Here is a 26,735-nt window from a genome sequence, read left to right as displayed (position 1 = left end):
GGTGACTTTGATACTCCCATGGATGATGTTGTGAATGATCAACAACAAGCACCTATAGCTCCACCAGCAGTTCCACTTCGAAGGTCTTCTAGAGATCGACGATCTTCTGTCAGGTATTCTCCTGATGAATATGTTCTTTTGACTGACGGGGGAGAACCTGAATGTTATGAAGAGGCTATGGAGAGTGAATGCAAAGATCAGTGGGTTGAAGCGATGAAAGGCGAACTTCAATCATTGCATGAGAACCATACTTTTGAATTGGTGAAACTGCCTAAGGGCAAAAGAGCTTTGAAGAATCGGTGGGTTTACAGGTTGAAGCAAGAAGAGAAGTCTTCATCTCCACGATACAAAGCTAGATTGGTCGTCAAGGGTTATACTCAGAAAAAGGGGGTTGATTTTGAAGAAATATTTTCTCCGGTTGTGAAGATGTCCTCTATCAGAACTATACTGAGTTTGGCAGCTTGTTATGACCTAGAGGTTGAACAAATGGATGTGAAAACTGCTTTTCTTCATGGTGACTTGGAAGAAGAGCTTTACATGGAGCAGCCAGAGGGTTTTGTTGCACAAGGGAAAGAGGACTATGTGTGCAGATTGAAGAAGAGCTTGTATGGTTTGAAGCAAGCTCCAAGGCAATGGTACAAGAAGTTTGAGTCTGTTATGGGGGAGCAAGGCTACAAGAAGACTACTTCTGATCATTGTGTGTTTGTTAAGAGATTCTCTGGTGATGATTTTATTATTCTTTTGCTCTATGTTGATGATATGCTTATTGTTGGTCAGAATGCTTCTAGAATTGAGAAGTTGAAACAAGAGTTGAGTAAATCCTTTGCAATGAAGGATTTGGGGCCAGCAAAGCAAATTCTTGGCATAAGACTGACACGTGATAGAAAGGCCAAGAAATTATGGTTATCACAAGAGAGGTACATTGAGAAAGTACTTCAAAGGTTTAGTATGGACAAAGCTAAAGCGGTGAATACTCCATTTGCTATGCACTTTAGATTGAGTGTTAAGCATAGTCCTTCCACAGAAAAGGAGAAGGAAGAGATGCAGAAAATGCCTTACTCTTTAGCCGTGGGTAGTTTGATGTACGCAATGGTTTGCACGAGACCAGACTTGGCTTATGCCGTTGGTACAGTTAGTCGGTTTCTTTCTAATCCAGGCAGAGAGCATTGGAATGCAGTGAAGTGGATTATGAGATATCTTCGTGGCACTTCCAACATGAAACTTTGTTTCGGCAATGAGAAACCTGTTCTTGTTGGGTATACAGATTCAGACATGGCCGGAGACATTGACTCGAGGAGATCTACTTCAGGTTACTTAATCACTTATGCAGGGGGAGCTGTGGCATGGCAATCGAGACTGCAAAAGTGTGTTGCATTGTCCACCACCGAATCAGAGTTCATTGCAGCAACCGAAGCGTGTAAGGAGATGCTTTGGATGAAGAAGTTTGTGCATGAGCTTGGTTTTACTCAGGAGAAGTATGTCCTGTACTGTGATAGCCAGAGTGCTATTCATCTTGGTAAGAACTCAACTTTTCATGCTAGATCTAAGCATATTGATGTGAGGTACCATTGGATACGAGATGTTCTTGAAGCTAAGCTGTTAGAGCTTGAGAAGATACACACTAATGATAATGGTGCTGATATGTTGACGAAGGCCTTACCAAGAGAAAAGTTTGAAGCATGTTGTTTGACCTCCGGCATGGAGGCATTCCCCACATAGTTGGAGGGGGAGATTTGTTGGGTATGGGTCCCACTATGTGGGAAACCCATATTTTCTGGCACAAATGTTTTGCCTTCCTTTTTCTTTTGGTTTTGTCAAAAGCCAATTTTTTGGCTTATTAACGGGAGTGGGCAGAAATTTTTCTGCAGAGAGCTAAAGAAAAAAAATAGAGAGAAAGAGAATAGAAAAAAATCAGATTTTCAAGCTTGGTGCAGCAGTGATCAACTCTTCGATCGAAGGTCCATCCGTGGTTCGATTGAGCTGATTTTTGGACAGCAGCTAGGCGATAAGGTGTTCTTGACTTTGTACGGTCGGATTTTTCATCCGAGTCTTGTAGCGTCGGAAATACCCATTTTCAGCAGCTACGTTTTTGGTGATGTTCTCTCATTTTTCTCTCTTTTGCTAAAGATTACATGTTGTTAGCCTTGTCGGAGTTGAATGCTTGTTGTAGGCTTGATATTGTGATCTTGTAGTTGAACATTTGATGATAGTGGAGCTCTTTATCGGACTCTAAAGTCCCGTGGTTTTTTACCCTTGATTTAAAGGGGTTTTCCACGTAAAAATATCGGTGTCTCTATTTATTTTTGTTGTGGTTGCATTAGTTGATTTGTGGTTGATTAAGGTTGCTAGAGAACATATCTTGTGCTATTGTGCTTGCCATAATTTTTACAGGAGTTATAAGGAGAGAAAGAACACCGGTTGTGCTTTCGCTTTGTTTCGGTTGTTCGGTTTCTTCCCAACAATTAAAGCCCCAGTGATTCTATAATATATATATAATATTGTGAATATAAATACATATTTATTAGTGATTTTTAATAATTTTATATACTTAATTCAAAGGTTGTTAATTTACTCTTCTTCTTCTTTTTTTGTTTCTAATTGCTATGTTAATTTACTAATTTTTTTTAAAATTATATCTACACTAATCATTTTTAAAGTAAAAAATATTATACCTTAAAATTCAAACCACAATAATATACTAAGTTAGATTAAAGGGAAATTAAAAAAGCTGAATTACACACAAACAACAGTACTTTCATAAATTCCTATATTAAAACTTGAATTTTCAAATATTAACTTTCTTAAATATAATTTTAAATCCCAAGTATGCAACCATTTTTAAAGTAGTATTAATTAAGTAGGAGATTGTTGTGTCGATATTGAGACCCTTGTCCCCTATCCACTGACTATGCTCATTTGACATTCACACTTCATTCTTGTTTTCCATTCCAAGAAATTTAATATTTGGACAAGGCAGTACCTCCAAATTTGTTGTTCAACATGTAATTTAATAGCAGTTTTGTTTGGTGAGTTTGTTTCCCGTAAAGTTGCCAACCCAATAGTAGTCACTTTGTTAGTTGAAAAGCATTGGTGTACATCGTTTAGCAGATGCTTTTTAAAGAGATAAATAGTTAATTATCTCATAAATAAGGATGTAAATAAACTTAAATATTAATTTATATGTTGAAAGATTCTGTTAAATAAAACTTAAATTAGAGTTGTCATTGAAGTATTCATTCAATGCATGAATTTTTGTTTGTAGGACCCAATTTCATCACGGGTATTTCCATGCGTTCCCATGCATTATACTTTTTGTCAAGCCCCAGGATCCTACTTAACACAAGTTCCATGGTTGAACCAAATCAAAGCAAATGAGCAGACAATACCACTTTCCAAAAATTATTGGTGTTCGATACTTGTATATTTCTAATATATTTCAACATGGACATAAAGCATGGTTCTCCAAATATCAAATCCATAAACCAATACTCACTGAGACTTACATGGTTATAAATATATTAACCTAAAAGTTTACAATTTGAAATCAACCTCCTCCTTTTTATTACTTGAATGAGGAAATAAATTACTATGTTCCAATTTGCTAAACTACAAGTTCATTAAACAACATGATCAAGAGTCAGCACCTACAAATGACACAATTAGCATTCTAGTTATAGTAGATTACCATACAAAATCAAAATCAAAATGTTATAGCTTAACATCATCCTCGTCCTCATCATCATCGATGTCATCCAACTCCAAAGAGTTGTCAACACTAGTGGTCTGCAGTTGTTGCATCTGGTTAATAACATATCTTGCATCAGAAACTAATGCATTTTTTGCTGCTTTAACCTTGTCTACTTGGATTTGAACATATCCTCTGTTCTCCTTTCCAAGTACTGCTTTTTCAACTTGTGTACGTTCAGCTTTTCTCTTAGCCTCCCGGGTATGTAGCTGGTCGATGTACTTCTCATGTAAAGCCTTATTTTTAATCTGCTTCAACACTGGGGGACTAACAAGGGCTCCAGTACCTGAGTTACCAAGTCTCGAATGGTGCTTCTTACGACCCGAAGAAGATCTCTCATGACACTTGTGGACAAATCCCTGTTTTTCTAATAATTTTTTCGGGGTACAAACCATAACTTTCGGTACACCACGCATGGTTGGACTTGTGTTGGGCTCAAGAATGGAGAACAGATCCGCTTCATCACATTCGTCCACAAGATGATGCTTTCGCAACAAATGTCGCACTGTTTTTTTCTGTACGAGAAAGCTTTTCTGTTTACCGCGACCTGAGCTTTTATTCCTTGGTGCAGAGGACTCTAGCAATTTGCTTGCGGAGAATGACAAATGTTCGATAGGCGACAAGTTTGTTACATTTGCCCTCGATCGAGGCTCAGGCTGAGTTGGAGTTAAATGGTTGGAATGGATTCTATCAAAGCAATCCTGGGCAGATTTTCCTGGCACCTGAGATAGAGTCGGAGTTAAATTATCAGAGCAAATGCAAGGCCATATTTGACACCGAAACAAATCAGCAGAAAGTCTTCACATAAGAGTAAATCATGAATAGTCATACACATCTAAACACAACTGATAGCGAAATGCGCAGCATTCACATCTAACAATACTGAATGCAGTATAACTCACTCGTCTAGTTTCACAAGGTTAATTGCTGTAAATCTATAATTAATTTTCCTTCGTTTGTTAAAAAATTGTTGTTTTCAATGATGACTAATCCCACAAACCCCCTTGTTCAAAGCTCTAGTTGTAGAACTAGGCTGGTAGTGGTACTGTAAGCTGAATTATGTGTGAGACATAGCAAAATCAGAAACATCCCAAGTTCCTAATAATATGCATTTTCATGAATGATAAAGTAATATTCAGGTTTTCAGCAACTAGAAAACACATAAAACATATAAGCAACTTGTATGTCCAAACTTCACCATATATCTAGGACAAACACGGCATAGATATCCATAGGCTTTAGCTTGAATTTGAATAACCACAAAATAAGCACATCAAATCTATACCATTATGATAAGAAAAAAAAATCCATGAAATTTAAACCCAGATATCAAAGGAATGGAAAAGATACCAGCTTTGAAACTTTCTTCCAAAAATTAGCCGTTGGCTTGGCTGAAAAATAGGCTCTTTGCAGAGCCAATTCTTGCTCCCTTGTCCACCCCTGAATAACTGTATCCTCTCTATTGTCAGGCTTCCTCTTTCTCTTTCTCTTAACTCCAACAACTTCATTTCTTTCACGAACTTCTCTTCTTTCACTTTCTTTCCTGTCCACTGTAGTCACTTTCAATCCAACAGAAGCTTCCCTTTCCTTTTCATCCAACGATCCCTCCTTTATACTCTCGTTCTCCTTAGATCCATCATTCTTTGTCTCGACAAATTTTCTATCCTCGGGCTTGTTAGACAAAGACCCACTGCTCAATCTTGGAGATTTTCGCAACCCAGGCGTTGAATTTGAACAATTTCTTGATATCTCACTTGAAACAGTGCTCGTTCTTTGAGACCTTCGCAACTGAGGCGTTGACCTATCACGATTTGTGGAACCATGACTTGATTGTATGGGTTTCTTGGAAAGTTTAACTGCAGAGCTAGCAGTACTTTCCTTGGAATTGGCCTCTGACTTAATGGGAGTTTTTTGGTTGAGAAGCCTTGCAGATCTGCGCATGGCAATGGGTTGTGGGGTTCTAGGAACGGAATTTCTAGTTAGCATTTCACGAACACTAGGTCGGCTTTCGTTTTTCCCGTCTAATCACCTCATGTTCGGGGGTTTTTGAGAGGGAAAGTGCTTTTCAAATTTTAGGTGTCGATATGAATAGGCCTTAGCACGTGTCATTATACACACACGTTAACTTAGCAGGCCCAATTAGAATGGGCTAGAAAAATAATCCCAGCAAATTTTCTTTAAAAATAGGTATAATAATAAATTTAGTCATTAGTATTTATATTTTTATCAATTTGACTCTTTTTTTTTATAGATAAATTTGACCCTCAGCCTTTTAATAAGAATCAATTTAATCATAAATCTTTTAAAAAGAGTCAAATTATTATTTTTTAAATGAAAATATAAATTAAAATATTAATTTTTTAGACATGGCACTCTATGAGTACTTCATGTCAATTTTATTGAATTTTTTAATATTTAAAATTTTATTTTTTGAATATTTTATAAAACAATATTGTGTTAGTATAAAGTACACATAGACTACTATTTGACTCTTTTTGAATGACTAATTGTTAAATTTAGCTTAAAAATAGAATAATGATCAAATTAACAGAAAATATAAAATTAAAAGATAAATTTAATATCATGCCTAAAAAATACAATACGGTACTTTTAGAATTTTGAAATATTATATTTAGACTTCTTTTTATGTAAATCATGTATGATTCTCAAATTAAAATATATTTTAGTTTTTATAATATTATATGAGGATTAATTATGCAAAATTATGTTTATAAATTAATTATAATATATTCCTCACAGTAATAAAATAAAATATTTAATAAATCAAGAAAAAAAACACAACTATAAATATGATCAAATGCATGAAGATAAATAAAATATCATCCTACATTGACTACATACATGCTAAAGAACATCGAAGAGACATCCCGATAAGACAACACAATCCACAGGTTTTAAAGGGTGATTGGAATCTTTATCATCAAAATAAGACAATAAGTAGTAGAAAGAGCTAAAATTAAATTGGGAATAATATCCTAAAATATGTTGAACTAAGCTTCCCACTAATATGATTATTTTTCTCACAACTACATGAATAATAAATAGGTTTGCTGAAACAGTAATTATTTGAAGTTAGAAAATTTGTTAAAGGAATCAGAATTAAATTGTTTTTTTTAATGATAATAAAAGTAAAATTTTATCATTTTAAAGTATTAAATTATTTTTTTTATTTTTTTAGAAGATCAAAATATAATTTTACTATATACTAATTTAAAATTTTAAAAAGACTAAATGTGAATATTTCTATTTTAAGGGAATCGAGCCTTGCCTACCCCTTTGGTTCTGCCTTGAACTATTCTATTTCTTCTTCAATATTTTGGCTCTTATTGAAATGTGATCGTTGTATATTTATTATAATAACATATGAGATTTATATTGTATTTGAAAATTATTTTTTTTATAATTTTCAACTTAAGAAAAGTATAATATGTTAATATTATTATTAAATACCGAGATTTAAATTATATTTTTAATAAAATTTACTAATATAATTCTGTTGATTAAATATTACCTTCACTAGTAAAATACAATTAGTAAATTTTCAATATAAAATTAAAATATTATAGTGATATAATATCTTTAACTTAATTTTATTATTTTTATTTTACTTATAAATATAATTAATTTCACTAAAATTTAAAAAAGAGGTATTTTATAATTTATAGTTGTTGTAAATAAAAAAAAGTCATAAAAGATCTAATTAGAAACTCATTATGAAAGTAAAATAAAATATAAAATTTAATATGTTGTTATAGAAGATGCTTCCTATGTTGATTGAATCTTAATTCAATTAATATTAATATTATTATCAATACAATAGGATTTATACTCAATTACGTTAAAGTACATTATCATCTTATTTAAGAATTAAAAAAATATTATATTTAAAAAAAATACTTCTAATAAATGAGGTCACTTCGTACAAACATACCTAACATTTTATGGGGAATTCCACTACCACTACTACAAACTTTTAATGCAAGTAGCTTTGGTTGATTGATTTCTTGTGCCCCACTAAAGCAACGTGAGCTTCAAGATTTGCACCCAAAAACCTAACTTTTCTTTATTTGATTTGATTTATTGTCTTATCCCTGTCCAAATTGCCAATAATGGTTTTCCTTTTCTTTTTTGTTCATGGAAATTTTATTTAGAAATAGAAAAATTCTACTTGTTTACGTAAACATGAGCTTATCTAAGGAGTTAGATTTCAATTTTCAAGGAATCCCACCCTTTATATGTTCTCATTCTTCAATTCTTTTTTAGATGATGACCTCCTTTATATAAAACTATAATAATTTATCTTCTTATGTCGCTTATTAGCCTCACTTATTAATCAAATTTTAATTTAGTTGTAAATATTATTTTAAGAAAAGTAATTTATTTTTTGTATTTTTAAAAAATCTAAAAATATATATCCATATTATTAGAATAATAAGATTTAAACCCAAAACGTTATAGTCTTTATTAAATTAACTTTACTATGTCAATTCACATTATAAGTTTGTCATAATTTAATATTAATTATTTGATTGATTTTTAAACTTTTATCCAAAAAAGTGGAATATATATAATAAAATTTAATATTGAGTCATAATATAGCAATGTAATTGTTATTTTGTATATTGATAGTGGAGTATTAAATTTAAGTAGGATCAAGAAATTATCGGGTCATTGAGTAACTCTCCGTTTGTTCATCAACATTTCAAATTTTCATGTCAATAGTCTTTGTTAATCCCTTTGGAATGAGGTTCTTCCATCAAAGATTAAAGAATTTTTATAAAGATTATTGTGAGATTTTGGGTGTGTTTGTTTGGTTGTATTTCATTTTCCAGTGTTTGGTAGCCTGAAAACCTTTTCCATTTGGAAAATATTTTCCAAACCATGCGTAAAATCCCTTACATTTTGGGAAAATGTCTTACCGTTTCAATTTCTGTAAGACATTTTCCCGTGCTTCTCCTTCATCCAGGTAAGGCCCCTTCTCTTGCTGCTGTTCAATTTCCGTTCTCTTGCTGCTGGTATTTTGTTTCCTTTCTCCCTCTCTTTCTCTCTTTCTCATGCAATCTCTCTCTCTTGCAGGCATTTTTCTCTTCCTGCATAAAGCTTTTTTTTCGGGTCTTGGCTTAAGGTAAAGCTCTACCCTTTCTCAAATCTAATGGTTTCTCTTTTTTAGTTACCATTTTTTGGGGGAATTTTCAGGGGGTTTTATTTTGGTAAGATTTGAAGTACAAGAACTGTATCCACAGTTCCAAAAGCTTCATAAAATAACCCTGAGAGGCTAGTTTTGCTTAATCTTAATAAACCCCAAAAAAAAAATTCTCATCTTTCCTGTGGATTTGAGATAAAATAATTTACTGACTGCTTCATGTAAATGTATATATATACATACTTACTACTCGTCGCTCAACTTAAACAGATTCAGTGATCACATTCTGTTGCTCTTAATTTCTCTTTCTTTAATTTTCCTCTGTTTAATGTTGCATATGAGGACAAGGATGGATGATGTCTGTAATATATAATATGAATAGAAAGCTGAAATGTTGCCCCTGGCTTTTGTCTTTTTTTAATGAATGAATGAACGAATTGGGTTGTTTGATCATGAGTTACTAGAAACATTGATATAATAATTTACTTGTGCTGGTTGTATTTCCATGTGATGTATGTATTTTAGGAATCACACTAGTCCATGTGAGAGAACAAAACTCCATTGGACCACCTTAGAAAATGACACTGATGTTCAACAAATTTGACTCTTCTCCATACCACTTGTGTGTTTTTCTGTCAATATTTTTTACCTTTGCCAATGTTGACCTGTGTTTTTTGTATTGGGATAGATGGATACTACAATATAATGAAATTTAATAAACTACGAATAAAATATCATTTGGTAGGATACTACAATACATCATTTGCTGTAATTAGCCTGTGTCTGGAGTCAAGCCTGAAATTTTATGCCTTCTTTGTTTCTTTAGCCGATTTTATGCCTGAAATTTTAACCGGTTTTTTTTTTCTTTTGATCTTTCTTCAGATTCACCTTCTTGTTGCTGTTCGTCAAGATTCTGTTGTTGTTTCAGGTAATTCTTCTGTTTTTGAATGGAATTTTTGTTAGATTTTTCTGCTGCCGATTCGATGGTATGTGCTGTGAATCAGATTACTGTGAAATTTTCTTTGTGAATCAGATTACTATGTAGGGTAGTCATGTGTAACTGTAAATTATTTATGCATTGTCTTTGCAAAGCATGTGTGGATAGCTACTATAAGGTATGTGTAATGTAATAACCCGAAATTCACGGGTACCGGAAAAGTGAGTTATAGGGCCTCCGTCTTAGTGAAATAAGTTCGAAAATAATTATTAAAAATATTTATGAGCCTAGTGGTGTGTCTAATTAGGATCTAATTAGGTGAATTTAGCTTAATTTAGAGTAAGTAATAAAAAGGATTAAATTGAATAAAGGGTAAAAGTTTAATTATAAAGCAATAGAAAATAAAAAGAATTAAAATGGCAATTAAGCCATTGACTACAAATGAGGCGACATATTGGTAAAATAAAATCAAAGATTTTTTTAGGTTTTATATATTATAATGATTATTATTATGGTTTTATATTAAATTATTATAATTATTAATTAACATTATGGTTTTATATTAGATTATTATTATTAGCATTATTATTAAATAAATTAAATAGAAGACAATTGTATGGTAATAAAATATACATGTGTAAGAATTGTATTGGTACAATTGTAATTTAAATATTTAATTACTTATAATTTAAGTATAAAGATATTTTATAATTATTAATTGTATTAATTAAATAATGAGATTTTTATTTGATAAGCAAATTAGATAATGACATTTGTAATAATATAAATATGTACACTTGTTATATAATTATTAATTTACTTAATATTAAAGTAAAAGATATTTTAATATATTATATTAATATTATATTATGTTAATAAAATAATAAAGCATAAAAAGAATTAAGGAAACAAAGAAACAAAACAAAAGAAACAGAAACGAAGCAGGGAACAAAACGAAAATAGGGGAAGAAAAAGGGAAAGAAAATAAAAAGGGAAATTGAGATTTTAAAGCTTCAAGTTTAATTTGTAAGCTTAATTAAGTACTTTTCTCTTAATTTTGATATTTTAGAAGCTTTAAAACAAGTTTTGATGAAATTAAGTTCATAATTCAAGAGTTTATATGTTTCCAAATATGGTTCATGTTGGATAAATTATGGAATTAGGGATTTAATTGAATGAATTCTAAGTTAGAACTGATTAAGGGATTAAATTGTAAACTAGGCTATAAGTTTTATGTTGAAGGGACTAAATTGAAGAAATTTCGAAATTAGGGAAATATGCTGGAAATTTTATAGTTAAATATAAGTTTAGACAAAATTTGAATAGAAAAAGAGAGTGAATTGGATTAAGAAAATAATTAAGTTTAGTTAGGATTAAATTGGGAATAAGGTAGGAATTGTTTAGAAATTTAATTATTTATTATAATAATGCTGTAAATAATAATATAAATTACTATTATTTTCGTAGCCAACAAAGAACCTGAAACGTCAGCATCGAAAGAAAAGGAGAAAGTCATTGAGGACTAAAACGGGAGAATTACGGTGTGTATTACTATAATTCAAATTTTAATTATTATTGATTGCTGAAATTTTAATTGTTATGTATGGTAAGTAAGACTTGAGGTAAGTATGTGATTATTTGAAAAGTGTATTGATTGAAAAATAAATAAATGGTGACAATTGTATGGTGTTGATGGTATACACTTGTGTGAAAATTAATTTGTATATGAATTAAGATAATAGATATTTGAATTGAATGAGTGTTGAAAATTTTTGTGTAAATTAAATTGAAATTAGAAAAAGTAAAATAATACCCTATTAACTTGTCGGACTAGATTTGATACAAATGGCATGCCATTGGATTTGTGATGTAATGAGGAGATTGTAGTTCGGCCGAGAAGATGTTTCTGTTATTATATACTTCGATTTATTCGAAGAGGCACTTAATGCCTTACTGGTGTATTATGGAGGATTTAAAATATTCTGGGTGTGTTTGGGTTGGACATTCTGGTGTGTTCGGGTGAAAATCTGCGTATCTGTCATAGTCCGAGCTTTGTTAATAGGGTAAATAATTGAAATGAAATTTTGAAAATGAGATTATTTGTTTTAGCACTATTGAAAAGTACGAGAAAGAATGTATGAACTAAATTATGAATTGAGTTAGTATGAGAAAAATGAATTATGAATTTAGGATTTATGAAGTAAAATAATTATATATAAAAGTAGTTTAAATAATTATAAAATTAACTATTAGTCTCCGTTACAATATTTATCTAAATGCAAAGTCTTGAGTCAGGTAAGAATTTTTCTACCGAAAGGGATTAAGGTGCTCTTCATAAAACTAGAAATACACAGCACAAAATCACATGTATCATTTAGCACAACTATTGCCCATCCCATATACCCACTATCAGAGCCATCAACATTGCATTTATGCTTTCCCACGTCCAGCTTCCACTAACAAACATTCCCTGCCTCTACCGACGTACACGTGATAGTTTGAGAGTTGTGAACCAACTTCACTCCAATTTGCTCCTAACCAACATTGCATAAATTCATCCACATGTTGCACAAGTTGATCTGTCGTCATAACCTTTGTTTCCAAATCGTCACATTCCTGTTGTGCCAAATTTCCCATAACACTCCCGAAACATGCCTCCTCCTGTCATCTTTTTGATTAGCCAAAGTCCTATAACAAGCTTATTAATCGACATCAACAAACGTGAAAGGACAATGTATAAAAATGTAATTGAAATTTTTATTAGCTTGACGACATCTCAGATAAAGAGGATAAATATTCACCTCACGAGTCAAAAGCTTACTAATACAAGACACAAAGGGTCTGTTTCTTTGCCAGTAAAATGTTTTCCGAAAAATGATTTACTTTTCTGGAAAATGATTTACTGAAATATTTTCTGGTGTTTGGATGAAGCTGTGTAAAATATTTTCTGTTGTTTGGCAGATTTCCTGAAAATATTTTCCATAAAAGTTATTTTACATATATTAATAAATTTATATACATATTAATAAATTTTTATATTTTAAATTGTTTTTACATATATTGCAATGATTTATTTATAAATAAATAAATTAAATTAAATATATAATAATACTCAATTATTAAGCTACAATATTAACCTTCATAAATTGAAAACAACCAAATTAAGTCAAATAAATTATTTGTAATTGTGTTAAAAAAATAAAAAACAAGGATTGAATAATTATAAATTAGCTTCCACACCACAATTAATACTAGAAATTAATAATATTATCCAAATGCATAATTAGTAGTACACCACATAATAATAACATTGTCCAAGTGCATAACTAAATATTACACCACATAAAAGTATCAATATCTTCAACCTTGAGAAAATTTTTGAAGCCAAATTTTTTTATGCTTCTTATTTTTAACTAAAAAAGCTTTGGTCTCGGATTCATGACTCACTAGATAATCAAACACAGAACACAAGAAGTCATTATGAAATCCTTCTTCCTCCATCGACATCACTTGTTCGTAAAGCTGTGGTGTCTTATCCGCACTAAATTGTTCCAAAGCATTAGCAATTTTGCCAAGTTGTTCACCCACGAATTTAACTTGTTCATCAACGACACTTTCTTGAACATTTTTTCTTTTACGTTTGGATGTGCCAGATGCAGATACATTTGTTCTTACCTCTTCATCCTCTTCATTGTAGCAATCTAGAGGCACTGAATCTTGGTTACCATCATCCAAATCTATGTCAACAAATGTTCTGGCAAAACTCCCTATTGCCATATCTTTGCCAACAACCAAAGCCATTTCATCATAATGATCAATACTTTTATTCAAAAATGGTTCATACTTCTTGTGTGCCTGTTGGATATTATACACAATTAGAATAACAAGTATAAAACAACTGAAATATACTTAACATATATTATATTACTATCACTGCTGCATCATATGTCGCTCTATCACGTGTGATCATTTTCATGTTATCATCCCATCCAAAACCACTTTCACCTCGAATTTTGCATATAATTTGCCATTGGTTTTTTACAGTCGTCAAATGATTTTCCACATGCTTCGCATCGCATTGGACTTGGAATCTTTCAAAAATAGCTTCGACAACTCATTTAATAGAAACTATTTTGAAAGTATTAGAAGGCTTATTTCCTTTCTGGGCCTTCTCTGCTAGAATTTCAAGAAAAACATGTTCCATCGGTTTTGTCCACCTGAATCGCTTGGAGGTCCCTTCTTTGTTGCCCTTACCCATTCTACATTAATAATTGTCATTGTCAATCATTTCGATATCCAACAAGCTTAAAACATAATAAATTCAATATCTAACAAGCTTAACATAATCAATATCTAACAAATTCAAGACATAATAATTTCAAAATCCAACAAACTAAAATTTTAATATCATTATCCAACAAACATTAATAAAAAAAAGAACAATTTTAATACTAAAACATACATAACATAGAAACAACAAACCTAAGACCTAAACCTACCTAATATTTCTAGCCATATAATCAGTCCATATAGTTTGTGCAATTTCGTCTCTCTTAGCAGACCATTCTCTTGCTTCTTCTCTTTCTTCTCGCTCCATAAGAGTTGGTATTATCAAATCAGACTCAGATTTATAGTAATACCACTGAGTATATCCATACTCAGTGTACGGTTGTTTCCGTGCGCAGGTTAGTAGAAGTCAAGTGTCCCGGCTCAGCATCCTGAACAATCTTGACTCCAACACAAACTTGGTGATGTATATTTTTCTTTTGGGTAAATGTGGCATGTACATAGGTGTTGTTTAGTCACTTGAATATGTATATTACTTTGAGTAGTGAATGATGAATTATAAGATTTAGATGGTTAAATGAAATGGTAAGGAAAGTACATGATATTTTGATACATGAACATTAAGTTGTTAAATGAATGAAGTTTATAATCAATTTTGAATGATGCTATGATAGTTATTAAGTTAAAATTATGTTAATGATATAAATATTAGTTATATGAATGTGAAACATTGGTGTTGGTGATTTTGGTTTGAATTTGCAGGAGGTTTAGGTAAAAATAAGTAGAAATGCTGGCAAATTTTTTTATAAAAAAAAATTTTGGAATACTTGAACAAGTCCCATTCTACTTTTAATACGTGTTTGAACTTCGAGAGTCCAAGATAGGGACTTAATTATACTATGAAAGTTATATTAATTGTAAATTATTCGTAAGTTGTCTGATATGTCCGGTAATGCCTCATAACCTCATTCCGGCGACGATTTGGGGTTAGGGGGTGTTACATGTAAACTGCTTTGGCAAAATATGTGCTAATTGTCCTTGTAATGCTTGAGTAAATCGACTTGAAAGGTACTTATGTGCGAATCTTATGTAAGTAATTATGTGCTACCCGATTTAGTAAGATTTTATATGTCAACTGATTTAGTATATGTATATATCAATGTGCGAGTCGTAATGATGTGTGAGCTGTGTAATTTGCGAGTCATAGTGATGTGTGAGCTGTGTAATGTGTGAGCTACAATGATGTGCGAGTTGTGTAATGTGCAAGCTATGTAATGTGTGAGCTGTGAAAATATGCAAATTGATCCTATAAAGCATGTGCAAGCTTTTTGCAAAATGCAATGTACGAACAACACATTAGGAGTTTAAACTGTGCTTATCTGATTCTTGTATATTTGATTCAAGTTCGAGATAAATATCTAAGTTTGAGAAATTGAACTTATAACTAAAAAGCAGCACATATAATATTGTTGTTTGATTAGTATGGTGTTTTCAGTTTCTTAGATTGAAAGGTTTTGTTGGCATCTTTTGACAAAACAATGTTATGGGTCACTCGGTCGGTTATCTAGATATAGGAAACTTCAACAGTTCAACTCTTTCATTATCTCCTTAGCCAAATGGAGGATTGATCATGAGCAGTTTATTGAATAATGATTGTTGCTTTATCATTATCGGTTGACGACTTCAAATTTGAAGCATTGGTATAGCAGACTTATTAATTATTTAGCAAAACTTATCAAGTTCTTTTTCTCTTGCTATTGGCTCTATTTATAGGATGTTCATTCTCTTTGAGAGGTGTGCAATTAGAATGCTAGAAGATTGAATCATCTTTCTCTAACTATTTATTTCGAGCTTTTCTTTGATTTTTTTTGTGTTGAGATTTTCATATTCACTATAGTATTGAGAACTCTCGTGTATTGATCAGAGACTGATATTGGGTGTTGACACCATTTTTTTGATAAAACGGGGTCGACTTGGATTTTGAAAAAAAGAATGAAAACGGGAGTCGCCACCAATCCTTTTTTTGATGAGGTGTGATCGGGTCACCTCAAAAAGTGGTTGTTTTTAATAAATGATTTAATTTTATGAAAACAACGATTTTGGTCTACGAAATTCAGAAAAAAGGTTCGGGAGTCGGTTACGCATGAGGAAGGATTAGCACCCTCGACACGCCCAAAATTGGTACCTTAGTTGATTATTTAATGTCTTTATGTCGAAAATTAAAAACTCGAAAAGAATTTAAAAATAAGATCCTTCTTTATATTGCGTTATTTTTTTAAAAAAAAATTACTTGGATAAGTCAAAATGAAAAATGCCTTCTTATCTCGAATTAACAAGATGTCACATCCAGTAAGTTAGGACACGACACCTTGTATTTTTTGAGAGTAAGCTTTCCTTTTATTTTTTTATTTAAACCTCATTTATTTTAATTTTAAAAGGATATTCGATTTCTTAAAATCAACGAGAAAAATCGAATCTCAGTAAGTTAGGACACGATTTTCTCGAAATTTCTAAATACGGAATATTGCCTTTATTTTCGAAAAATCCTCATATCGAGAAAACCACGTGTCATATCCAATGCGTTAGGACACAACATATTGAAATCCCGATAATGAGTTTTTATTTATGTTTTTTATTAAAGAGCATTCTCGAGCATTTAGATTCAACAGAAAATTAGAACCCAGCACGTTAGGGCCCAATTCTCTCGAAGATCCCAAGTATCGAGTATTGCTTTTGTTTCCAAAATTTTCCTTTTTTACGAATTCGGGTAAAAATTGATGTGACGGAATATCAATTACGATAATGCGAGTAAAAATAATACGAGCGAAGATAACAAAAATAAATATATAAAAAATCAATTATATACAATAACAAATAAATAAACAAAATAAAAAAAAACTAAAACATTTTTTAAAAAAAATAATAATAATGGACACATAAATAAATAGATAAACATAAAGTAAAACAATAATAATAAAGAAATGAATAAAATTATAAAAGTTTTAAAAATGCATGTATGAATTTTAAAAGATTTAAAATACAAAAAAAAACTATGTAGGTATATATATATAATGAAAATATGTATGTCTATACATATATATATATATGTGTATGTACAAGAATTATAAAATATGAAAACATAATTACATATATATAAATAACATGCGCATGTATGTATATATATTACATAAAGACAAAAAAATATAAATATGTATATTATAAAAATAAAATAACGTAAGTATGTACATACATTTATAAGTATATGAATTAAAATATGTAAATATATAAGTATATATATGCCTGTAGAAAATATGAAATATAAAAATATATACTTAAAATAAATAAAGAATATGTACATGTATATATATAAATTATAATAAAATATTAGAATAAAAATATTAAATATGAAAATATATATATATATATGTATACACGTACATAATAAAAATATATACTAATACATAATAATAATAATAGTGATACTAATAGTACTAATAATATAAAAATAACAAGGATATTTAATAGAGATATAAAAATAAACGAAAAAAGGACTAAAATTGAATTAAAAACAAAGTTGTGGGGCAAATGTGAAAGGAAATAAAGAGAAATGGGCTTATTTGAGCGCGCACAAAACATAGGGGGACCGAAACAACAATTATTCCATTCCATTAAAACACAGCACATTAGCGGGGACTAAATCGAAAAGCGCGAGAAATTATGGGGCCAAATTGGAAACAAGAAAAATGACTTAATTGCAAAACCTTGAAAAAGTGGAAGGACTGCGCGCATAAATATCCCATTCGAACGAAAACACGCGGATCCTCTAGCGGGTCGGGTCGGATGGGTCGGGCAATGGTCAAAACGACGTCGTTTTGAGGCTTAAGTGTAGCCCCCAAAACGACGTCGTTTTGGAGGGCTATATAAAGGCCTAAAATAGCCAAAAAAAATCATTTGGGAGAGGGAAAGAAAAAAAAGAAGAGAGAGAGGGAAGAGAGAAGGGAGAGAGAAGGGAGGGGGAAAGGGAAATCCGGCCAAGGGGGCCGGTCACCGGACGGCCACCGCGTGCGGTGGCCGGAAAAGGTAAAAAAATATATTTTTTTTCTTTTCTCTTTTTTTTTGCTTAATAATGCATATATTTTTATGTTTTATATTTTTTAGTATTTTTATGTAGAAAATAAACTCAAAACAGTAAAGAAAAAAAAAGAAAGAGTCACCTTAGGTTTTAGATTTGATTCTTCGATTTGGTGTTAGAGCCCCTGATAGTATATATATTTTCGAATGGTTCTTGTATTGAATCTGTTAATATTGAAAGAAAATCTTTTGTTTTCATAGCAAAAAATAAAAAAAAATCCCCCTTAAATACAACCGATTCTTCCCTTTGAAATCTCCAAAAAACATCAAAATCCCCCCTCCTAGTTTACAATGACCATAGGGCTTTTATATAGCCCAAAATCCAAAAAAAAAAATACAAAGAATTTCATTTTTTGGTGTTTTTCTTTGCTATCCTTTTTTGTCTTCTTTTGCAGGCATAGAGTGGTGGAGGCAAGTGGGTGTGCTGGTGGCAGACAACTGGTGGTGGCGGGCCAAGGTGGGGCGGCGGCTAGGGTTCTTCTCCTCTCTTTTTTTTGCTGAAAATTGTTTAGGTTTGGGGCTGGGCTTAGGGTTTTAGTCTGTTGGGCTAAATTGGGTTTGGTTAGGGTTGGTTTAATTTTGTGATGGGTTGCTATTTGTATTTTCTGGACAATGGGCCCAGCAAATTTGGGCTTCTACATTGGGTGTATGCTAATTGATTTCTAGTTCGCTATTGGGGCAGCATGAATTCTAGTTGTATTAGTATCAGATAAAAATAATAAAATAAAATAACATTTAGCATGAATTAATGATATTATAAAAATAAAATAATAAAATAATATCAAATTAAAATATAAATATTAATTATTAATTCATAAATTTAAATATAATAAATAAACAGTAACCATAATTTAACCTAAAATAATCTATACTAACATAGATTTAATAAAAATTCGACATTATTAAAGGTTTTTTTTTCAACTTTTTTAATTAATAAAAATTAATTTCAGTCGTTATAATTATTTTAATAAATATATATCTTTAAAGTCTTGACTTTTGAATATCTTCATGAGCTACTAGTGTATTAGATATCAATTTTCATATATGTATGTATGCACTTTAGTCATGGTAGTTTTGTTCATATATGTGATCTTATGAAAAGCTTTTACCTTTTTTGTAGTGATCAAATATTTGTGTGGCATTGTTTTGTGTAGATAGATCGTAGTCAACATCAAAATGTAATTGCTGCAGTCGTGGCTTCAGTTTTAGCTTTTGGGGCTCTTTGGATTAAAAAATTAAAAACTAGGAAGGAAATTACTTCTCACCCTCGTGTGAATCGAGATTATGAAAGAGAAAATTATATTAATAGTATTTTATATAGTGGTGACCAACATTGTATTAATATGATAAGGATGAAATCGATTGCCTTTTTTAATTTGTGTGATATTCTTAGTAGGAATAATTTATTACAATCAACTAAATCTGTGAATATTAGGGAGCAAGTAGTGATATTTTTTCATATAATTGGTCATAATGTAAGGTTTCGAGTGATTGGATCTAGATGTTATAGATTAACTGAGACAGTTCACCGTTACTTTAGGATTGTATTGAGAGCTATTTTGAAATTGTATAAACTAGTTATTAGATCACCTGATGAGTCAACTCCTAGTGAAATTAGAAACAATCGAAGGTTTTATCCTTATTTTAAAGATTGTATTGGAGCATTAGATGGAACTCGTGTTCGTGCATCCGTTCCACCTAGCATTGAAGGAAGATTTCGTAGCCGTAAAAGGGGGACGACACAAAATGTATTGGCTGCCATTACATTTGATTTGAAATTTTCCTATGTTCTAGCTGGTTGGGAAGGTAGTGCACATGATTCTCGTATTTTAAGTGATGCACTTTCACGCCCAAGAGGATTAAGAATTCCATAAGGTAATAATTATCATTAAATACCAAATAGTTCTAATAAGCTCATAATCTATTAGTATTAATAATGTTTTGTAAAATTGTAAGCAAATATTATCTTGCTGATGCTGGATATGGCATCCGAAATGGATATATTACCCCATATCGTGGTGTCCGATATCATTTAAAAGAGTTTAGTGCTTAGGGGCCTGAAAATGCAAAGGAGCTCTTTAATCTTCGACATTCATCATTGCGAATCACTATTGAACATGTTTTTGAGATTTTGAAGAAACGGTTTCATGTATTAGATGCTGAACCATTTTGGAATTTTCAAACTCAAGTAGATTAGTTTTGGTTTGTTGTATCATTCATAATCATATCATGGGAGTTGATCCTAATGCTAAACCATGTGTTTGTATTAGCTTGGATTTTTAATCTTTTTTGTTATGTTGGATTCATAAGGACGCTAATAAGGTTTGGTTATGTCTTGACAATGAAAGTTTTATTGAGAGCAAACTACAAAAATTATACTAACTGTCATCCGTTATTACCAATATTGCTAATGCTGAGAAACCACCTACTTTGGATGATAGTATAAAGAGCTAGGAATGTTTGCATTGAGTAAACCCGATGACTCGAGTTTAGGAACTCTATTTATCCTATCTTTATTTGCTTTTTCCAACTTGATTTACTAATTAATATCGCTTTTTGTCAAAAATAAAATAAAATCATCATATATCATACATCAATTAAGAAATTCCACAAACAATCCATCATATTTTTTATATATTTAATTCACTATTTTTATATAAACATGACAAAATTAATATGTGAGTGATGGAGAAACAAATCTACCAAGTTAATATATATATATATATAAAGTGTTGGAAATAAAGGTGTTTTAAAATAAAGCTATTAATGTCTTATATTTAGTGATTAATTGAAGACTTGAAGCTATCTTTACTTTTTCTTAATCAAAAGTGCATTCGAGTCTACCATGAAATGTTCATCTCTAGTTTTTTCATACTCGGCAAATGATTGATACCTTGAGAATCATTATGTTGGCCAATCCAATATTGTTTTCAAACATCACAATCAATCAATAATAATTTTTTTTTATCTTTTGAAAAAAAAATTCCTTTTATTTTACATTCATATTTTTTGCATCTAATAAATCCTTAATTTACGTCTAAAATTTTGAAGTTAATAAAAAAAGAAAAATATTTTAGAAGAAAGAAAATGATGCACGCTTCCTTTGTTTGGATAATTAAAATAAGCAAAAAAACATTTGTTTAATATTTAACTCTTTTATCATTAAATTTTGATTTACTCACGAAAAATAAAATATAAAGAACAATAACAAAAAATAAAAAGAGAAAAGAATATTGAGTTGTGTATATATATTCACGGGAGTAGTCACGGAGCTCGCACCCTTAAAATAAAAAATTATCATTTAAGTTCTTTAAATTTTTTAAAATTTTAAATTAATAAAAATTAAAATACACTTTAATTTCTCTTAAAAATAATAAAATTTTAATTTAATCTTCTAAAAATTATAAAAATAAACCATTCAAATAACAAAATTATATTTTTAGTATCATAAATTTAATCCCTACAACTGTATATTCATATGGTGATAAACTGTAGATCACATGTGTGGAATAAAGTAAAGATGATTGAAAACCCACTAAGAATTGTCCATAAAAAGGTGTATGGGTGTGTCCCCATGTGATTTTGGTCAAGAAATGGGTCCCTCTTGATGGAACGCTTATCATCCGTACGTTTACAAGAGTCCCTACTTTTTCGTCCTATTACTTTGAATATGATGGAGCAGATGAAACTGCTTTTTTTGAGCACCCAACATCAAATCTAGTATATTTACTATTATTCATAATTACAGATGACTGGATTGGCCGGAGTATATATATTTCATTTCATTAGCCGCTCAGGTCTTTAAAATAAAAATTCGAATCACACAAAGGTTAAAAGAGCATGGCCCAGTTCCATCCCCTCGACAACGATTAGAAAAGGTTAAAGTACCGATTCAAGAAAAAGGCCAAACATTACATTAATATTAAATCAATCAACAAATAAAACATGGCCTGGCCATGATTTTCATTATCCAACATCAGCCAGCCAACATTAAATACAAATCAATCGAACAAATCATCATAGTTGGGTGAAGATTAATATTGATGGGTCTACAAGTATAATTGATAATTAATCGATAGCTGGAGAAGTTATACGAGATTTGTTGGGAAATTGGAAGGAAGGTTTCAGGAAACAATTGGGTAGATGTTCTATTTTCAACGCTGAATTATAGACTATTCTTTACGGATTTGAAGTTGCTAGGCTAAAAGATTATAAGAAAATTATCGTGAAAAGTGATTGTTTGAAGGTAATGGAATGTCTTCTAGATAGATTTGGGGATTATAATTCGATGACATTGGTACAAAAAATTATTAAAAAGTGCTTTCAAATGGTAAAGTTCACGTTCATTCGAAGAGAAAGGAATATAGTGTTTAAGAGGGGGTTTTAAGCTCATGATTGTTGATTTTCCTAATTTCATGTTAAGAAATTATTCTTAGAACCCTCGGAAAGAAAAATGAAAATCAACATGAAACTCGTAAATGATACATAATGCTGTAAATAGTGAAATTAGGTCATATGGAGATAAAAACAGTGGCACCCGAAGTGGGTTAGCGTAAAAAAAAAATTCAGTAAATGGTTTTAATGTTTGTAGGGTTATTATATATTATTAGATATTGATACCATGAATCCCGAGGAGATTCGATTCTTTTAACAGTTCATTTTATAACATGATGTTTGATATTCCATGTTTTTATCATTTCTCCCAAACAGGTACAAGTAGACGCATAGTCAGGCTGTTTCTTAATATTTTTGGGCTCTAGGTATAACAATAAGATAGGTTTTAAGTTCTTAAAAGTTGAAGAATTTTTTTTTAATTCCTTAAAAGATGGTAAAAAAATTTGTTTTTTTGACCTTCAAAAGTAAAAAAGAAAAACGAACACTTTTTTTTACCCCTTAAAAATTAAATTAAACTACTTTCAACCTTAGACCATAGGTGGTTGCATCTCCAAATACCCCAGGGCCGGGCCTACACAAAGACATTTTAATCGGTTCTTCCATTGTTTTCTTTTTTTTCAGTTTTTAAAATTTTAAAACTGAATTAACTGAATGCTTACCCATATGATTTTAATGATTCCTTCCACCACATACGTTGGATGAGTTAAAATACCAAATTTGTCCCAATTTGACATTAATTCCTATTTTGGATGGAAGCTTTTAAGATTAAAAATAAAACTGAGGATAAACTAGTCTTCATCCAAATCTTCCCTTGTTTTCTTTTTGAAAAGCCAAGTCTGTATCAGACCAATCTCTTTAAACTGAGCTACTTATCCAATTCCATTTGGATTCATATTAAATAAATATAATTACTATAGAAATAATAATGTAAAAGTAATTAAGTGGTTTATTTATTAACAAAATTTGAATTCACTGTGTCTAAGACTAAATATGATTGTCTAGAAAACTGGATATTACCAACCAAATTAAAAGACTTGATGCACTTAAAGCATGCCGGTTTTAGTTTGCTTGACTTGTAAGTTTTCTTACAATATAAAACTGGGTCAGGTTTGTTTAATTATGGACTAAGACGTGCATGGATTCTTCACTGACAAGTGTTAGTTAGAGACGTGGATCTCAATTTTCTGCTGTTATTTTGTGTCTTTTTTTTTTTTATGAAAGCATTTACCATGTTTGTAATTTCGATAAACACGATGTAGGATTGTAATTCAGAATAGACAATTCTGGACCTGATTAACCTCAGATGGCTAAATTTCCAGACATTTGTAGCCTGAAAACGTACAGAGCTGGCTCTCTGTTAGTCAAGGAATAAAAATGGCATAATAAATTTACAACTACCTACTTGCAAGAAAAACTGTAAACAGTGAACACTATACAAATTGAACAATCAATCTAAAGTGGGATTCAATATTTACAACAATCAAATTTGCTAATACAAAGGAACTGGAAAACGAGGTGATTTGGGTGTCTTCTGCACTTCCATTACAACCTTAGCTTCTCGTGGAGGTTCACATGGACATGGCAATGCTATGAACTTTGGAATCTCATCTCCAGGCATTAAAACAGGCAAGCTTTCGCTCTGGTTTCTCTTTAAATCCTGAAAAACAAGAAAACCCAAATCCATGTTTAATTGATTGTTGAAAGTCAAAAACTATGAAAGACCCTTTTTTATCTAAGAAGGTTAATTGAGTACTTGAAAATTTGTCATGTTGTTGAGGGAAAAGTTTTACCATGCAGTTAGGCTTAGATTTGGAGGGGGATGCTTCGATATCGTCATCTGGAACGGCGGCTGTGTCGGTGAAAGATCGACGGAGGGATCTAAATTTGCCCCAGTGATAGCAGCAAGAGAAGAAGCCACTCAAGCTGAAAATGATGATTAAGAGGAGAGCAGTGCCGAGAGGGAAACCAAGGGAGGGTCGAGATGCATCCATGTGTGATGGTGGGGAAAGATCCTGACTGTCCATTATCGCATAGTACTTATTGTCCTTCCTGCGGCGGCGGTTGCGGCTGATGCTGGTGGTTGTGGCGTTTGTTTGTCCCTACTCTCTCTCGTATGAATGGAAGGGGTGGAATTAGGTAAGCTGACAGCTGAGTATGGACAATGAATATTTTTGAGATTTGGGTTTTGGAGATGATCTATAATATTTATAAAATGAAAGGGTTAAGGTGTACGTGGAAAGGTACATGGAAAAATGTCCTAATTGTCCCGGCCATGGTACGGTATAGGATGGGGTCCAATTGTTGGAGTACAATCACAAACAATGAACCCATGGAAAAAATGCTACACCAGAAAAGAAGAGCAATTCACGGATGAAATTGATCATGTATGTTTGGTTTTTTCCTTTGGAGACATGCATGTATGTTGGAATGTTTAATTTAATGTTCAAGTACGTTTCAATAAAAATACTAGTTTTAAAAAATAATTTGAATAAAAATAAATAAACAAACTTTGATTTTGGTTGATTTTAAATTTTATAATTTGTATCATTTTTATATTCGTGTAATTTATATTTTATACTAGTAAACATAAATTCAATTTTTTTTACAATCAATTCTTATGATTATTCATAAGTCAGCCTTATGTTCAATTATTTTAATCGATATTGTTGTTTCAAATCCCGTAACATTCAAATACAATAAAATACATTTGTTCGACTGGTAGCTTAGAGCGTAGATACATACTCTCAAAATGTGGTACTCACATTGTCCATAACTAATTACTATATTAACTAAATATAAATGCAACAACCCAAAAATTTACGGGTATCGAAAAAGTGTATTGTCAGGTTTCAGTTTTAACAAAACAGTTTCGTAAATATTTTTAATAAATATTTACGAAGTTAGTTGTAAGTTTAATTAGGTTTTGATTAGGTAAATTAGCTTAAAATAAGAGAAATTAGGAAAAATGACTAAATTGAATAAAGTATAAAAGTTTAATTATATATTAAAGAAAAACTAAAGGGACTAAAGTTACAATTATATCATTTTTTTATAATTAGGCGGTTTACATGCATAAATATCATGAGATTTTTTTTACTAAAACTTATTATGTTAAACTAATTAAATAAAAGAAACATAAGAAACATAATAACAAATTGGAAACAAAAAAGAGAGAAAAGAAAGAAAAAGAAAAATTGGAGATTTTAAGGGTTCAAATTTAAATTGCTAATATTGTGCCGGAGACATCGGCCAAGAAAAGAAAGGAAAATATTGACGAGGAATAAATCTAGAAATTACAGTTTGTATTACTATAATTCGAATTTAGTTATTATTTATTTTTGAACTTTAATTAATGTGTGTGTTAAGTGGAATTGAGGTAAGAAATGATATTGAATTGTGAATTACGTGAATATTTGAATGTACATTGATTGGAAATTGAAAGTGATTTGAATTGAATTAAATAAAATATTGTGATATTGAATTGAAAATATGAGAATTTGTGTTTGGTATAAATTTGATTGAAATTGAATTGAGAAAGTGAATTGAAAACCCTATTAACTAGTCGAACTAAGTTGAATATAGTTGGCATGCCATAAGATTGGAAGTGTTCAGGGATGTTTCGGCCTTGAGTCAATGAGGCACTATATGTGTTGTAATATTGCTTCGGATAATTCCAATGAGGCACTATGTGCCGTTTTATTGCTTCGGATTAAATCCGATGAGGTACTAGGTACCCGATTCACTTCAGCAAGGCCGATGAGGCACAAGGTGCCATACTTGTGTGTTTGGTTGGATCCGTGTATCCGTCAAAACCCGAGTCAAGTTAATAGGGGTAAATGAACGAATTAGAAATTAGAATTGGCATTGAATGAATTGATAAACCAAATGATTATGTATATGAAATGGACTTAGATATCAGAATGAGAAGTGAGAATGAAATGAATTGAAATTAATGAGATAGTATATGAGTTTAATTGAATATAATTTATGAAATGGTTATTGAAAGATTAATTGTGTAAACTGAATATGCTTAATTTACTATATTATTTATAAATTTGAATTATAGTAATACTACT

At 30.9% G+C, this 26,735-nt stretch overlaps 2 protein-coding genes and 1 long non-coding RNA gene across 3 annotated transcripts; 1 reads left to right on the top strand and 2 right to left on the bottom strand.

Moving 5' to 3' along the window:
• Positions 1-3,458: 3,458 nt before the first annotated feature.
• Positions 3,459-5,827, bottom strand: LOC107899965 (uncharacterized). The gene is made up of 2 exons (XM_016825699.2): positions 5,096-5,827; positions 3,459-4,467 (listed from the first exon to the last, which is right to left on the bottom strand). Exons 1-2 carry the CDS (start codon positions 5,729-5,731, stop codon positions 3,709-3,711), a joined length of 1,395 nt encoding a protein of 464 aa, XP_016681188.1. The 5' UTR covers positions 5,732-5,827; the 3' UTR covers positions 3,459-3,708.
• A 12,265-nt stretch (positions 5,828-18,092) lies between these two features.
• On the top strand, positions 18,093-18,937 carry LOC107905785 (uncharacterized). The gene is made up of 2 exons (XR_001686603.2): positions 18,093-18,213; positions 18,660-18,937. It is a non-coding gene; the product is annotated as an uncharacterized lncRNA (long non-coding RNA).
• Positions 18,938-24,076: 5,139 nt separating this feature from the next.
• On the bottom strand, positions 24,077-24,863 carry LOC107899972 (uncharacterized protein At5g65660). Its single transcript, XM_016825706.2, has 2 exons — positions 24,450-24,863; positions 24,077-24,316 (listed from the first exon to the last, which is right to left on the bottom strand). Exons 1-2 carry the CDS (start codon positions 24,681-24,683, stop codon positions 24,149-24,151), a joined length of 402 nt encoding a protein of 133 aa, XP_016681195.2. The 5' UTR covers positions 24,684-24,863; the 3' UTR covers positions 24,077-24,148.
• Positions 24,864-26,735: the final 1,872 nt, after the last annotated feature.

This window comes from Gossypium hirsutum, chromosome A11, assembly GCF_007990345.1.
Source record: "Gossypium hirsutum isolate 1008001.06 chromosome A11, Gossypium_hirsutum_v2.1, whole genome shotgun sequence".
Classification (NCBI taxonomy): domain Eukaryota; kingdom Viridiplantae; phylum Streptophyta; class Magnoliopsida; order Malvales; family Malvaceae; genus Gossypium; species Gossypium hirsutum.
This window is presented reverse-complemented; position numbering and strand designations above follow the sequence as displayed.